Source organism: Silurus aristotelis (assembly GCF_946808225.1).
Source record: "Silurus aristotelis genome assembly, chromosome: 21".
NCBI lineage: Eukaryota > Metazoa > Chordata > Actinopteri > Siluriformes > Siluridae > Silurus > Silurus aristotelis.
In genome coordinates this window covers 9166735-9184025 of record NC_139594.1, presented here as the reverse complement: position 1 = coordinate 9184025, position 17291 = coordinate 9166735, and the positions used below count along the sequence as shown (strand labels likewise).

The following is a 17291-nucleotide window of genomic DNA, read 5'->3' as shown; positions in this document are numbered from 1 at the left end:
CAAAGCAAAGGATCACATCCTGAACATGTTTTTTAATACTGACCCATTTCAGTATTCCTATTTCTCCAGATAAATGCGTCACTTTTTAGAAGCACTTCTACAATGATAGTTCATTATCCCGCTCAATACAAGAGCAGGGGTATTGTTTTCTAACTTTTACTGTGAGACATATTATTTAATAACAGAGCGTGTAGAAGACTTGGATAAGACTAAACTGTTATTTGAATTGTACATGCATGTTTTGCCATCTTATTTAGAGCTTCAGTATAAGTACAGCTATAGAAAACCCACAGAAAAAAAGACAATGACTCAAAAATACAATATAAAGTGCAAATAATGTTCCTTTATTATTGAACGATTTCAAAGTTACTTTGCGTAGCTGTCCAGCAGTTTATATGAACTAAGCAATTATTTACAGGCTAGAGATATATTCGTATATTAAACATCCCACATGAGACTCTGCAGGCTTTGGTTGAAGACGAGGCCTCACATCTTTTCATAACACCTTTTCATTACTCAGAAACCCCAAAGCAAAACATTATTACTACCTTCTTCTGGTCAATAAAGTAAGGCAACTGTGTGCAGTAACTGTGGATTATAACAATAACATGCCTGCTAACACTGATTAAGTGAATAAACAGGTGCTTTAATTATAACATACCCCCACTTATTGCATATAAACTGTGAAAAATAGAGTCCTCAACAGACAAGCAGTTTGTTCTAACCGTTCTGCCTTTCATGAGAGAGCAGCCAAAGCTTAATATTATTTCCTTTGCCTCCCATGTATTTGCCACTTTGGCCTGAGCTACACAGCACACGGTGACAGGGCACAATCAGAGGAACCTGGAAGATGCAAACACAAGCGAGAAAAAGTCAGCTGACCATATCACATTTGCACACACAGGAGAAACTAAAGCATCAAAATGAACCGACCGGATTTCTCCTCATTACACTGCCCACTGCTCTAGCAGCCTTTGGGTTTCCTGCCATCTCACCGAGTTCCTTGTATGAGACAGTTTGTCCCAGTTGGACCCTTGACTGCAATACCCTCAGCACATGTGCAGTGAAAGAGTCTTAAAAAAAAAAAATTTGAGTTTATATAATTTACACCAACATGACACTGATTGTGTGTGTGTGTCTGTATTACACATACCTCCCTGAAGTAGTGGGTGATGCACGACAGGAAAAGGAATTGATCTCACTGATTGTGCAGAATGAAAGTAACTCTGGAGCCATGCAACACACTGCTGAAGCACAGAGTTTAGTTCTGCCTGGTCTGAAATGAGTACAGACCTGATAAAACACACACAACAGAATTAAGGTGCATAAAATGACAGAACAACATTTTTCTTTTGAGATTAACCTTCCTGATTGTCTATACGGTTTTTTTTTGTCGATAAGTTTATCCCTAATGAGTAAACCAGTGCCAAATTATGGAAAGGAGAATCTTCCTGAGATGGTATAAGGAAAAAACCCTGAGAGGGACCAGACTCAAAAGGGAACCCATCCTCATCTGGGTGGCACTAAATGTTGTTCATTATAGTTCTATCAATGTTGAGGTGTGTTCAGTAATATGTGCTTAAATGCAGAACTGTTCATGCAAACTGTAATAAGCCACTGCTTATATTAGCAGACTGTTTATATTAATGGGAGTCCAAATACATCCTATAGTTCTTGAGTTGCTCAGTAACTTCATGTATCTTTATGCTGTTTATGTGGAACCATCTTCAGCTGTACAGAATGGTCTCCCATTGAAGAGAACTTTAAGGGGTAGAGTGTCATTATGAATTAGGCAGATCAGAAGAAATGAGAAGAAAGGGACAGGATCACTGGTCCCTCAGGAGCATGGCTGAATACTAGTCTGAATTCTCTCTTCTGAGCAGGTGTTTGAGTGACGTGAAATATTGCAAAGGAAAAAGGCATTTGCCATCATGACCAGACAGAATCTAAATAGATGTACTTGATGCTATACTGTGATGGTATAGTGCCGAAGATACATGATGTTTGTGTCGTGTTGACTCCATGGCAGGTTATATTGTGTAGTATGTATATAATATGGTACCCATGTTCTGTATCCTTAGAAAAGGTGATGGTGTGTATTCCCTTTTCACAGCCACTCAGCAGAAGCTCTCCCACCGGCGACTCCAGAGTCACACACTGCAACACACACGGGTTCCTAACACACAAATGGGGTCCACATGGCGCACATAAATCAAAACTCAATCGCCATTAATTGCTAAACAGATTCATAACTTTTAGCATCACACACAAGAAGAGCATTATTCTTGCTGATTTTTTAAACCTAACTCTCAGGATATGGTACATACCTCTGTTCCTGCATTTTAGGTATGTATGAATTACACAAATCAAATTGAACGTTTGCTTTCAATCTGCGCCACTTTTAATTTCTAGTTTTGAACGCGGTCGATGATTGACATGAGCTCAGGCCAATCAGCAACCAGACATTCATAACGCTATTCTCACACTTCCTGGCTATTGGATAGCTTAGTGGTCCCCCAACCCCCGGGCCGCGGACCGGCACCGGTCCGTACAGAAACAATACATGACTTACATTATTTCCGTTTTATTTATTATCTAATTCTGAACGATGTTTTATTTTGGAAAATTACCAGATTCTCTCCGCCACATCTGTCTATGACTCACTCTTGATGCATGTCAAGATGCCTTGATCACATGTCTTACCTCCATCCACTACCTTCTTAAAGGAGCTGCTCCGGCCGCTCACACATAATACATTACAGCTAAATTTAACCCCCCACGCTTACAAAATGAACAACACAGTGGATTCACGTTTATTATTATATTTAGAAAATACCAGTTTTTATGCCGGTAGTATCATTTAATGTTGTTGTATTTATCCGCCACACTTTAAAGGCCGGTCCGTGAAAATATTGTCCGACATTAAATCGGTCCGTGAAAATATTGTCCGACATTAAACCGGTCCGTGGCACAAAAAAGGTTGGGGGACCGCTGGGATTGAACAGACAGACAGACATATGGACTGACGGACAATCAAATATTCCCGTTTATTGTTTTTTCCTAAACCATATATGCTATGAATTGTTTTCGGATACTAATAATCTGTCCTGTTTTTTTTTTTTTTTTTTTTAGTTAAAAACGAATATTTTACCCTAACTTGTATTTTCTATATAGCCACAATTAATATATATCCATTAATACAAAATAGTTGTTTTTTGTATTTAACTTTAGAAGAAAATGGGTTTTAAACTTTCCTGCGATCACATGACATGGATAAGGTAATGATAGGAGAGCTCTCGAATGTACATAGAATCAGAAGAAAGGATTACAAAACTAAAGATGTTTTAATAAAAAAAAATTTTTTCCCCTTATTGTGTTAACCTTAGGTCCATGTCCGCCCCAGGTGAGTTAGTTTTTTTTTATAGTGAAAGCGAAGAAAATGTAATTATATAATCAAATTTGACATTACACTAATGATTATGTATATTCCTCCTTTTGCCACCAAAACAGCTCTGATGCTCACAGATGCTTCACCTTGCTGAAAGAGGCCATTCTTCTTCTTCCGGCTTCTACCATTAGGGGTCGCCACAGCGAATCATCTCTCTCAATACCCCGTCCTCTACATCTGCCTCTTTCAACCCAACCACCACATCCATAAACCTCCTCCTTGGCCTTCCTTTTTTCCTCCTTCCTGGCGGCTCCATCCTCAGCATTCTCCTACCGATATACCCCATGTCCCTCCTCTGAACATGTCCAAAACATCTCAATCTCGCCTCCCTCACCTTGTCTCCAAAACGTCCTACATGCTCTGCCTGAAAAGCTGAGAGGCCATTGCCGTTGCAATATTTTTCCCATGAAAGGGGGCCAACTGGTTTGCAACAATAGGTGTTATTCTGGCAGCCCCTTATGCATTGAAAGATCAGAAAATTATTAAACAAAAACTACAAGCCTGTAACATTTGATAAATCATCAGACACTTTAAGGAGTTGTGTTGCAACGTTTTACTTTCATACAAAATACATAAATAAAGCATCTGCAGGTGGATCCAGCAGCAAAAAAATATTTGTACAGATACATTTTATGCGCACACGCACAAAAAAAAGTGACTTTAAAAAAAGTAAGTGGACATTCTTAATGAATTTGCCTTTCCCAGTCCCTCTGAAACATGATTAAATACAATAAACTGTTAAACATTGTTTAATTGCATTTCCCTGTCAAGAACTAACGTCAACTTTCAAAATTCAAGTGATCCTTAAAAAAAGGACCATTACTGCTAAGGCATTATATTCTACCACTTCCTGCCAGTATGTACCCTTAATACATATACTCCACTTTTTTTTTTGAAAGGATGTGCATGTAGGGTAGCATAAATGCATCAAGCAGCATGAAAACAAAACCACTAGCCCTGATAAATCACTAAGGCATTTCTCAATAAAAAGTAAAGTCTGTAATTTCAACAAGCCGCTTGCTTTCCTAGCAGATGATAAAGACAGCACCTTCATACAAAATAACATGTAGCAGGCGATCTATGGCAGCTATTTCTGAAGAATATATTTTTTTTTTGTGAAAAAAGCGCAGCTTGTGCTTTAAGTGACAAATTCTAGGTAGTAAACATACTTCCTAGCAAAATAAAATAAATGTATTTTTCAAACCAATGATATATATAAACCTCAAACCAAATAAATGTGAAGGTGTGCAAATTCCTTTTGGTATCTACATTGTTGAAAACAACAAATTCCAAGAATCTATGCGACACGGTTAAGCTGAACGCGCAAAATGTTAGCAAACAAACTGGCTGCAACTTAATCCAGCATTCATTTGAGCTGATTTAAGTTATTCTCAATTCATTACCATAAATAGATCGTAAACTCAGCGACCCTGGCTTGTAGTATTTATCGCGCATGTTTTTTTTTTTTTTTTTTTTTTACCATCCATTAAAAATACAGCATTGTTGATCTTAGGAGGTAACAGTATTCATCTCCTTTAGACCTCCTTTAAACCGTTTAAGTAGCTAAACATCATTGACTATGCGCGTTTCAAATTTTTTTACTAAAGCTGCAGTGCACAAAACCAGATACAAGAGTTCTTGTAGGTGTTTTACAGTCGGCAGAGTGTTAATGCTCTAATTTACAGAACAGCTGTGTTGTGTGAATCGTTTATGCGAGCACAGTCTTGAATGTGCTCCAGCCATGGAAACAGCGAGTAAAGCAATGAGGTTCGTTGCCCTTGCGCACTAGGCGCAACTTCCTCGGGTGCTCTGCATCCTTGGACCTCATGTGCTGAATATAGACCTTAAGATCAAATCAGAGGCGAGAAAAAAAATCAAACGTTTAGTGATTGCAGTTGCTAGGCAACCTCCTGCAGGAGAAGCTTATTAAAACTCATGCATAAAGTAGACGATAAATTGAGAGACAGTGTTACCTGACAAGCCTTTAGACTCAGTTTGATCTCCACCTGGCTTGTTTGAGTGCCAACCCACATATACACCTGTGAAACACACACAAGCCATCAAGCACAACTTCCACTAGGCTTTGTCCAAAGGGTTATGCAAAGTAACAGGTCCTTACTTCTTTTCCATTGTCCAGGAGCATGATGTCATCATCAGCCAAATCATCCTGACAAAAATCTGAGCATTTCTCCGATATTGAGAAGTAGCCTTTCTCATTCGAGCATCTGAAGTGAAATGGCATAAAAGAGTTAACAATGATAGCAGAGATCTCTAAGCAAGCAATACATAAAATATTCGAAACAAAATCTATTTAAACTCCTAACCTAAAAAGTCTGGCGTATTTCATGTATTCTGCATCTTCGTCATATGGTTTCTGTGAGCCAATGCCAACCCAGAAGAAGTTTTCTGGTTCCTCTCCCTCATTAATTACCTGTAAAAAAAGCAACAAACTTATTGCTGAATAATCATTTCAACTAAATGTTCTCAAAAGCTGTTGCTTATAAACAGGTCTAACATGTACCTGCTTGCTGTAGGTATCATCAAACATGGAATTCATGATATCCTCTGCCAGCTTAGCCTCGTCTGGGTCTGCTGCTCTGCCAACCCATGTATACACAATACCCTGGTTGTCTGTACTCTCGAATGGCACCTAGAAGAAAAAAAAAAAAAGTGATGAAACATCCACAATAGATGGTTTCACAATCAGGTTTAAAAATAAATAAATAAATAAATAAAAACTACCACTTCATGCATAACAGTCAGAGCCACACAAAGGGTCTTATAAATATAAAATTCTTTTCATTGTGGCTCTAAAGAATGCACATGGAGCACACAATAAATGCCCTTGTATGCTGTAGCATTACAATATGCCTTCTATGGAACTTAAAACTGCACAAAGACAGCTCTATGAAGGTATGACTTGCCAACTTCAGAGTAAAAGAACTCGCATGCACTTTTACTGAAATTTACCGAACTGGTTTTGTCCACTCATATCCAGTAAGCCTTTTTTGGTAGCATTTATCACATGATACTGTCTATTTGCAATCATCAGTAGTGTGTTTGTTCTAAGGAATTTTAAAACAGGTAAATGTTTACACAAATAATGTCATCTAAACAGCAGACTCTTCCAACTCCATGTCTGACTGAGAAATGTTTATAAATAAATCGTACTAATACAATCTTTTCCTCCAGGAAATATTTAATCACTCTTTATCTGACTCCTGCCTAAACTGAGAAAGTGTAGTTTCACAGTGATCCTTGTACTGCAAAATCATAAAATCAAATATCGAGATGTTTGCATTTAGCTCCAGTACAAATACATAGAATATTACCTTTAGTATAAAGCAGAACTCAGAGTTGAGGTTACCCGAGTCAGTCGAAATTTGGATAGTTCTATCGAAAAAACAAAAACATAAATCAGTATATTAGTTTAACGTTAAATATTTAAACATTTAAAAATGGTGAACAATGTATATGGCAAAGAATGTTAACCTGGTGCAGAGTGCACTTCCATTTGTCCTGATATGGTACAAACTGGGCTGCACATTATCCACCTTAAGCTTTCTCTTCCCTTTGTGGATAATAAACTTCCTCTTAAAATGTGACAAGAACTTGAGGTTCTCCTGCTGCTGGGTCATCCTCACCACCTATAACACAGTAAAAATTATAGCATCATGGATCACTCTTTTTTTCTTTTAAGAAGGGGGAGAAAACATGATCTCTAAGAGAATTAACAAACTGCATTACAAAAAAAAAAAATTGTACCTCCAGCTTGCCAGGGAAAAGGCTCTCAAACTTCTTTTGCAAGCTGAATGTGAATGTAAGCCACCCCATGTTTGAAGCCTCACGACCTTGCCAGAAGTAAACCACACACTGAAAGTCCTCTTCAGGTTGCTTGTCCTCATCCTCTCGTTCTCCGTCATCACCCTTATCTTTTTCTTTATCCTCCTCATACTCAACCGGCACCCAGTATCTGGAAAGCAACACACAAAGAAATGGTCAGTAAGCTTTTCTTTTTTTTAATAAATGAAAGAAATATAAACTGCACATTACAAACAATGAATATAGTCTGAAAATACTCGTCTGCCTCAGCTCAATGCTACCACCATGATCATAGGTCAGCATAAAAATTTTCATTATTTCATTACAAGTATAATAAAATCTGTCCATATATTTCTGTAACAAATTTGATGTGCTTACACAGAAAAAAAAATAAGCACAAAAGTAGAACAGAAATTAATACACATTGTGAACAAACAACAAAGAGACTAACAGTAATTCGGATTTTAGATACAGTGCAGATATCTGGGACTAATGTGATTAACAAGAAGTTCAAATGAGAGAACAGAAAATGAGTGGCAACTGTATTTCTACAAGATTCAAGTACCACTTGCCTGCAGAGAAACACATAGCAGTCTTGTGTGTGGAAGTGACCAAACTCCTCCTCTGGTAGCCGAGCAAACTTTTTACCTTCTAAAACAAATCCCTCCATACCATCCAGGTCCTCATTCCATTCTTCCATCATTTGCTCAGCCTAAGACACACAGAACACATTAAAACCAAATGGTTTTATTTTTATTTTTTACTAGTGCCTAATAGTGTACAAAAGCTAATTAAACCACCACGCATCCAAATTAATTAAATAAACAATCAAATACAATAAAGACTGTTAGACCAGCATAAGACATATATAATTGTGCTCTTTTGGACTCCCAGTCACAGAGGACTAAAGCGTTATTAGGATCATTGTACAACAGGGCAACAAGTTCTTCTGTTGTGCCAATCAGCAACCTGTAAGGTTAGTTTTAACTTAAAAGTGCATGCTGTACCCTGCGTATTAGAGACTATTCTATTTCATACACTTACATAATAATATGAAGTACATATTACATAAAAATCTCACCTCAGTAAGGGGCATAGGTGGCTGCCTCGGCAGGAACAGTGCAGTTAGGTCAGCCTTCATCTGGTTCTTTTGTTCAGCATCCTTCTTCACCTTTCCAGACAAGCCATCCTTCTGCTGAACACTCTCTGCATTCCTGGTGTAGTCCACCTTCAACACATCATCCCAGTTCTTGAACTTGGATTTGAAGACCTAGTAAGAAAAACATGTCAAAAAGCTAAAAAACATTGAAATATTATTTCAAAACTGAAACTACTAAAAACGATTTAAACAGGAGATGTGGATAAAGCATGTGTTTCTGAAAGCATGTCTAACCTGATACTCGGTACCCTCCAGGTTGCGGATGACCACGGCATGTTTTGGTCGATGGAGCATGCTGCACAGCTCCTGGCCCAATTTTAGTGCAGCTGCTCTTACAAGACGAGGGGACTTGCGTCCAATCCAAATGAACACTTCAGACCAACAATCCAGTATATATACACCTTTAGTGTCTAAAAGGCTTTGCAGCTGTAAAAGAGGGCATCATCAGTTGTCCATCATGTATTTACTGGATGCAAAACTGTAAATTTACTATTTATTTCACATACCAGTCTCAGTTCTGGAAGCACATCAAGTTTGAATTTGTCCTTATGCTCAACAGAAAGCTTGTAGTTAATTTGAGGAAGTTCAAGATATCCCAAACCCAGACCAACCTAGAAAACAAGATCAGTTTTCACATGTGCTCATTTCACTGTGTTATCATCTATCTTAAGGAAGGGGGGGGACGGACGACACCTACCTTGTAGAGTTTAGGTCGAACTGGAGAAAAGTCATCTGGAACATGCTTTTTGATTTCTTCTGGCTGTCCACCAAGAATTTTCCAAAATTCTGGCGGTTCCTGATTCTGCATCAATGAAGTGATCTCTGCTTTGCCCTTCCTTTCATTCTTATTCACCTTCTCTGCAAATAACCTTCAGAGGCCAATTAGAATACAACAGTTAAGGGTAAATCAAAGCAAAACATTTAATGTGTATAGTAAACAAAGTAAAAAATAAATAAATCAAATAAAACAAAACACGTCACAACCTACCTGGCTTTTGTAGTGCCACTAAGAGTGGCATTGGCTCCTCTCCAGATATATATTTCAAGGCCAGCATCCAGCAAGAAAACAAACCTTGTAAAAGAGAACGAATCATTAACGCTAATGAGATTTAAAAAAAAATGTATACATCTTGGCAGATTAGAAGTTATCTTGAACTTACCGAGGATCGAGGGAGACTCCTTTCAGAGGCACAGACTCCAGTCTGATGTTCTTCTTTCCATATACACGATAAAGTCTGTCAAAATAAATACATGAAATAAAACATAAAATCAAACTGTACCAGAGACATGTTATTGTATTTTTTTTCAGGGATTTGGTTCTATACCTTGTTGAGTATTGTGAATCTTCCACTGTGTAGAATCCACTGGCAGTTCCTCCTTCAATGTAAGAAATTTCACTGTCAAACACCTACAAGAAAAAAAAAAAAAATCAAACCAGATTTAGCTTGAATGCAATCATACAATGTGGTCTTGATACTTTAAAGTTTCGATCATGCTTTTTTTGTGGGTGTAACATGATCTATTGCTGTTCTGATGGTGATCAACACAAGACAAAAGTGAATCTAATGCACATGTTGTACTAACCGCAGTAAATTCTTCACTTTCGTCTCCCATTTCCTCTCGGATAGTCCTGCACTCAGCACCCAGAAAATTGCGAAGATTAACAGCATGGATAGCAGAGCCTGCTTTCTTATCCAAAGTAGTTTCCTGACCAATCCAGTAAAAGATCTGCCAATTCAAAGCTCCATTTTCATCCAGGAAAGTCTGAAAAAAAGGAAAATTAAATACAGGCAAATGTAATATTATATTTCAATATTATAGAAGGCAAACACACTTAGAAAATTTTGAAGCACAAGCTAAAAACAAACAAAAGTAAATGTAAATAACTTTTACCTTTAAGACAATGTAACAGTCTGCCTCATAGAACTTTCCATGGAATGCTTCATCCACTTGAACAGGCAAGAAGTTTTCTATCTGCCACACAGTGATTCCAGGAACCTGACCCACATCTTCCACAAAGATCTCCGAGTAGTCAAGTGGTGGCTTCTCAAGGTTCTTCTCCCAGCGTTTGGATTTCAGGTCGCCGAATTTCATATCACCATTTTCCTGATCAAATAAAATATATAATTCATTAAGGTGCTTATGTAGTATAATATGTACACATTTATTGTAAGCATTACATTACGGAAGCATGTTTTATGTCACAGGCCACACATTCAAACTGTACTCAAATATTTTCTCACCTGAATAGAATTGTTCTTCTCCTGGGCAACATCAGACATGCCTTTCAGCACCTGTTTAGCTTGGTCATCCTGTGTAGAATCCTTTCTTCGCCTTAACCTCATCTTCCTGGCCATATGATCCCTTGGACTATTTCCTATACAAGAATTATATATACACATTTATATTAAATGCACTCACACAAACCCTTACTTATATATCCTTGTTCTAGCAGAACTTGTATAATGCTATTTTAGGAATTTATATTCAAGAGCGAGACTCAAACATAAAACAAATAAGCATTACGTGAACATGGTTTATCTCTAAATTTTTAGCAACAAAAAAAACAAAAAAAAAACAGGTGGTTTACTGCACCTCCACCTGCTGCAGCCACAGTAGCTGGCGATGCACCAGCCAATCGCAACTGGTTCTGCAAAGAGAAGTCTATGTTGTACCATTCGGCTCCCCTGTCCACAGGTTTGGGAGGCATAACCAGGTTTGGATTCTCACGAACATCCAAAACCTGTATAGGAAATATTAACATGAAATCTGGGAATTCTTTTATTTTAAAATTTTAATCAATATATTTTATTTGACAATGTCTTTACAAAAAAAAAAAGTTTAAACCTTACATCTAAATCGGTGAGGAAATGGATAGCTTCTGGTAACGTCACAAGCCTGTTCTTGTTCAAAACCAATTTCTTTAGTTTTACACACCTAAAATAATTATAGAGATGAACAAAATCATTATATAGTTTAATACAACTTATAATTACAATTCACCAGTGTAGAACAATGCAGAGGTGTACATGGGGACTAGAATTCTGCTGACATAGGAACAAGTGTTTTTAACTCTAACAGAGAAAGAATGTTAATTGATATGACAAGTTTTTCAAGTCACGTCAATGCATGTGACATTAAGCAAGAATAACTTGGAGTAGGCACGATTGGTCACAATTCATGTGCGAGTGATCAGGAAAAAAATGTGTCCCATTAACCCCTTAATTAACTGACTTCTTACCTGCAGAGCCCCTCTGGAATAAGCTCCAAATTATTATTGGCTGCCATGAACTCTACCAGGCTGGAAAGCTTCCCAAGACCAGATGGCAGTCCATCAAAATCCAGCTTGTTTGAGTTCAAATACAGCTTCTTCACTTTGGATAACTTGCAAATTGCAGACTACAACATAACACAAAAAGAAACAACCACCTGATACTTTGCACACTGATAGTTTGCTTCATTTCTAGAAAATCATAAAACTTCCACTTTAAAAACTGAAATCATTGTATCCTGCTTTGTTAATCACTTAAATCACTAGTCTTATATATTTGAAGGGGACATATATTTGGCTTAATTTGAGTGAAAATCAAAAGCTCTATATGGATAAACTTAGACACCAATTGATCTGCTGTTATTAGTTACCCCACCTGCACCTGAATTTTGGTCAATTGTATGCACGGCAACCAGATAGCATTTGAAAAACGAACATCATCATGAGAGTACTTACAGGCAATGATGTGAGCTGGTTCCTCGACAGGTTTAGAGTCTCTAGCTGGGTCCACTGATCTATACACAGTGACAATTCTGAAATCTGATTACTACTCAGATTAATGCGTTTTAAATTGGGCAAGGAATATAAGCATTCCGGCACCCGAGTCAGATCATTGCAGGACAGATCCACATCTGTGAATAAAATAATCATTAACTGAAACACATACTCAAACATAAAATCCTGTGTTTTATGTGTCACACAGTGTTAGTTATGTTTGATTTATTACCTGCTAAATGAGTAAGGCCTTCAAGACTTGTTGGCATGTTATTTTGAGTGCGTTGAGTGTTTCTTAAATGGAGGGTCTGAAGGGCTACCATTGCTGGAAGTTGCCTAGTGAAACAAATCCAAAATAACATTCATTGGAACCTTATCAGCAAGTGTGAAAACAATGAGGTCATCAGGCCTGACTGAATCACACACTGTATATACTCTAATGGAGACTCCCAGAAACCAAAGTGCAACATAGCCTCACCTTAACTGTGCATGCATGAGGGGATTATTGTTTAGAATAAGCGTCTGAAGGTGAATCAGACGCCTCATCTGCGGAGGAAGGCTGTCCAACTTATTGTCACTCAGATCCAGGTACAGAAGATCAGTTAGGTTAATGAACAGCTGATTTGGTATGTTTTCAATGCTGATAAAGCAAGAAGATGGAAATAAGTAAACAATATGTCAAGTGTAAAAGAATGATCAGAATGCCATACTCACTACAAACATATCTACACATAGCTCTACCTGTTATGGCTGAGGTTAAGGACCAACATATTTCTAGAATTCTCCAGATCCCTTGGAATTTCATTTAGTTGGTTGAAGCTCAGGTCCTAAAAAAAAAAAGAAAAAAAAAAAAAAAGTTAGTTATGGCACATATGGAAATAAATAAATAAATAAAAAATATATAAATAACAAAAATATATATAAATATATAAAATCAACATACCAGTACTGATAGATCTTCCAGATTAAAAATGTCATCTGGAACGCCAGAATTTTTTAGGCTGTTTGCTCTGGCCACAATTGCCTAAACATCGAATTAAAACATAAGTGATATATATATGTCATAAGATTCATTCTGTAAATAAAATAATATATATTTTATATGATTAAAATCTGTATAATAAAACTTACCCTTAGGTTTGGAAGGCTTGAGAGCTCTCCATGTAGCGTTGTAAGACTGTTGTGGCTCACTGACAAATGCTCCTGATTATAATATAACAGAGAAGATTAAAATCACACATTTAAAATGTTATGTTCATGCAAAAAAAAATGCAAAGGTTTGTGCACAATGCTCAATACTCTAAATCAGGGGTCTTCAGTTCTGCAAAATTCCTTGCTTACTTTCTCTGGAAATTCATCCTTCATGATTTACCTTTTTAACGTTTTACTATGTATGATCAAATTATGCCAGTTAAAAAAGGCTTATGTTTTTGTTTCACAGTAGTGCTTCTGAAAAGAGGAATGGACTCTGAAGAGATGTTTTAAATTTCCAGCCGAATATTACAAATCTATAAACATCTATAAAAGCTTGCCTGCCTTATCTAGATGGTTTCCGGTCCGAGACGGTGCCTTTAGCTAAATATTTACTTAAATACATCTTGAATTGTATTTAAATTAGATTGAATAAGTTGCTACAAAAGATCTGAAAGATGAGCCTGTTTATGTTTAGAGATAGGAAACCATTCAAAGTCAATATTCATATGCTGATCTGCTCTTCCAGAGTATTTTTATATGCTCTTTTAGGTTTGCTGAAACACTTTGCTGGGTCTAAAAGTCTGGGTTGAAATGACTAAATGAGATTTATCTAAGTTTATTTCAGCATATAAATAAATAATGCATGTTTTGCGTTTTGTTGTGTTAACTTCACCCTGATAAAAATCAACAAGTTACTTGAGCAGGATTCAAACTATTACAGCAGACTGTATGAAGTTCTCACCAGTTTCTGGAGAGAGGAAAGCTCTTCTGGGAGATAACAAAGCCCAGTTCTGTTGAGTTTCAGCCATCGAAGACTGGACATAGATTTAACATGTTCAGGAAAATAACCTCCCTGTAAAATATGACCACACATACAAACATTACATAAGTGATCAGACCAGGTTTACAAAACACTGAGACCATACACATGGAAAATAACCTGTAAGCTTTTAGTATAATAAAGATGTTTTATAGACAGGAAAGCCAAGTCTCACATCATTCAAAGAGAAGCTACTAGAACACCATCTCGAAATATTTGTCAAAAATAACCACAGCCTTCTTAAATGTAGAATATGCGATATTCTGATTCAATGTACAATATGTAAAATGTACATATAAAACGGGTGTGAAACAGATGACTTGCTAGCCAGCCTAGCTTCCGAGCTAGCTAACGTCAGCTTCGCAACAACTTCACAACAAAATGCCATTTTAAACTGAACACGGGCTTGTACAACAAATAAACTATCACTAAAATAAAGAATACACAGCCCAGAGTATGAAACATTTCAGGTTTTTGGCTATATATAAATATATATTCTGCCAGTAGTTAACTTTACACAGCACCAACTGTCACAAGTGGCTACGCTAAGCAGGCTAACGCCCAGTGAACTGTTCCTCATAGCTACCAGGTTCTAGCAAAAATGTAGCTGTGAGATTTTATTCCGTTCTGAAGGCTAGCTGGTGAAGCTGGATTATATAAATATGTGTTTGTGCTCTAAAATAAAATAGTTACTTACTTTAAAATCATTTCCACTTAAGTCTACCCCCCTGATAAAGGGGAGAACTCCGGTGGCAGCCATTTCTAATTCAGGATACAGCAGTCAGTGTGTGTGTGTGTGAGAGAGAGAGAGAGCCTATTTCTGGGCTGAGGGAGGTTGAAGATGTGGGTGTCGCCCCACCTTCTGTACTGAAGCACTGTCCCTGACTTTGCATAATCTTAAAGTAAAAGTTCGCCCTGAATCACATTAAATGTTATAGCATATATATACACTTTGCCAAAATGTTTGTGGACACCTAACCATCACACCCATATACAGTATGTCACAAAAGTTAGTTCACCCCTCACATTTCAGGAACCATTTTAATATATTTTCTTAAGAGACAATACTATAGAAATATAAATTGAATATACTTTAGAGTAGGGAAGATGCAGCTTGTATAGCAGTACAGATTTACTGTCCTCTAAAAATAACTCATGCATGCATGCAAAACTGTGTCCAAAGCATCAATATTTTGTGTGAGCACAATTGTTATCCAGCACTGCCTTAATCCTCCTGGCCATGGAATTCACCAGAGCTGCACAGGTTGTTGTTGGGATCCTCTGCCACTCCTCAATAATGACATTACTAAGCTGCTGGATGTTAGACACTTGGTGCTTCTCCACATTTTGCAGGAGAATGCCTCACAGGTGTTTAATAGGGTCCAGGTCTGGAGTCAAACTTGACCACTCCAGCACCTTCACCGCCCTCAGCAAGGCAGTTGTCATCTTGGTGGCGTGTTTGGGTCATTAATATTTTGGAAAACTGCGGCCCAGTTTCTGAACGAAGGCAAAATGCTTTAAAATGTCACAGTACATGTTGGAATCCATGTTTCCCTCAATGAACTGCAGTTCCCCAGTACCAGCAGCACTCACGCAACCACAGACCATGATGTAACCACCAGCATGCTTGACTGTAGGCAAGACACAATTTTCTGGGTTCCCCTCACCAGGGTGTCACCACACATGCTGGGCACCATCTGAGCCAAACAAGTTTATATTAGTCTCATCAGATCACAGTACATGGTTCCAGTAAACAGGTTGTCTTCAGCAAACCATTTGCAGGCTTCCTTGTGAGCCAGCTTTAGAAAACAGCATGAAGACTCAACTTCTTTTGTTGAGTGAAAACTATCTTAGAAATCTGGCCACTGTACTGTTGCTCAGTTTCAAGGTGTTACTGATCTTATTATAGCCTAGTCCATCTATATGGAGAGCAACAATTTTAATTCTCAAATCCTCAGAGTTCTTTGAGGTGCCATGTTGAACATCCAATAGTCAGTATGAGAGAATTGTACTCAAAGCACCAAATTTTAACTGCTCTAATACAAGATAAATGTTCTATGGTCCTGTCAAGCAGACAAAAACATGAACATGATGAATAGGACATGTGACTGTGCAACGACACACAGCTGTTATCACTTGTGTGTTCTCACATTTATTGCCAGCTATGTTGACAATAATGGCTGTATGTTGAGTTATTTTTAGAGGACAGTAAAGCTGTACTGCTATACAAGCTGCACACTGACAGAATCAGTTTTGAGAAGGATGAAACCTAAGAACCTCAACTCTGTGATGAACTGGAACACTGATTACACCTGCACACTCAACATCAGTGCCTGATCTCAGTCATGGTCTTGTAGCTGAATGAACACAATCCTCACAGTCACAGAAAGCTAGAAAGACAGCCTTCTCAGTAGGGTTGAAGAGGAATCCATTTTGAATAAGATGTTGAACAAGGATATTTGCGTATATGAGAAGTTACAAAAAATGACTTAATTAAAATAAAAGGTTGTTATTGGTAAGGGATACCAGACAGGACAGATCTTAACACCATAAGAGCAAGAGCTTCTTTTCTTGCAGTTTTGATCATCCGTGATGTGGAAAAAATATACCTTTTGTATTAGTAATGAAAACAGGAAATGTCTTATTTAAAATCTCATCTATTCAGACAGCAACAATGAAAAAGAAATGATACTAAATAATAAAAAATGTAATTAATAAAATAAATATTATGCACCACTAAAGATTATACCGAATATAAATATTGATGTCGATGGGCAAGAGAAGAAAACTATGCAGTGATGGGTAATATTTCAGTAAATAGGTTTTATAAATGTATTTCACCACTTAATGTACTCAAAACATACATACAATCATAAGCCCACTAAAAAGAAATAAACATGATTCCTTCCATCTGTCTAATAGATTTCACATTCTTTGTCTTATTTTCCCCCTTTATTCTTTCCATCTACCCATTGCTTGCCCATCTTTCATTTTTCAATTCCACACCACGTCACTAATTAAAATATTTGGGCATCTGAAAGTACTAATTGCAGCAGTTTTCTTTCTTTTTTTCTTTAGAAAA

The 17291-nt window shown here is 37.3% G+C and overlaps 2 protein-coding genes across 2 annotated transcripts; both read right to left on the bottom strand.

Moving 5' to 3' along the window:
* Positions 1-323: 323 nt before the first annotated feature.
* LOC310716260 (methylated-DNA--protein-cysteine methyltransferase-like) lies at positions 324-2470 on the bottom strand. Its single transcript, XM_083523276.1, has 5 exons — positions 2328-2470; positions 2063-2176; positions 1154-1293; positions 934-1073; positions 324-843 (listed from the first exon to the last, which is right to left on the bottom strand). The coding sequence occupies exons 1-5, from the start codon at positions 2339-2341 to the stop codon at positions 721-723; spliced, it is 531 nt and encodes a 176-aa protein (XP_083379402.1). The 5' UTR covers positions 2342-2470; the 3' UTR covers positions 324-720.
* Positions 2471-3986: 1516 nt separating this feature from the next.
* flii (FLII actin remodeling protein) lies at positions 3987-15102 on the bottom strand. Its single transcript, XM_083523239.1, has 30 exons — positions 14907-15102; positions 14132-14242; positions 13327-13398; positions 13139-13219; positions 12937-13022; positions 12674-12835; positions 12428-12531; positions 12157-12332; positions 11671-11828; positions 11282-11366; positions 11025-11172; positions 10673-10806; positions 10323-10535; positions 10014-10193; positions 9755-9837; positions 9590-9664; positions 9418-9501; positions 9127-9298; positions 8936-9040; positions 8664-8855; positions 8352-8540; positions 7843-7982; positions 7214-7421; positions 6941-7095; positions 6781-6841; positions 5970-6098; positions 5773-5879; positions 5568-5673; positions 5422-5487; positions 3987-5291 (listed from the first exon to the last, which is right to left on the bottom strand). The coding sequence occupies exons 1-30, from the start codon at positions 14967-14969 to the stop codon at positions 5157-5159; spliced, it is 3780 nt and encodes a 1259-aa protein (XP_083379365.1). The 5' UTR covers positions 14970-15102; the 3' UTR covers positions 3987-5156.
* Between the last annotated feature and the right edge of the window lie 2189 nt (positions 15103-17291).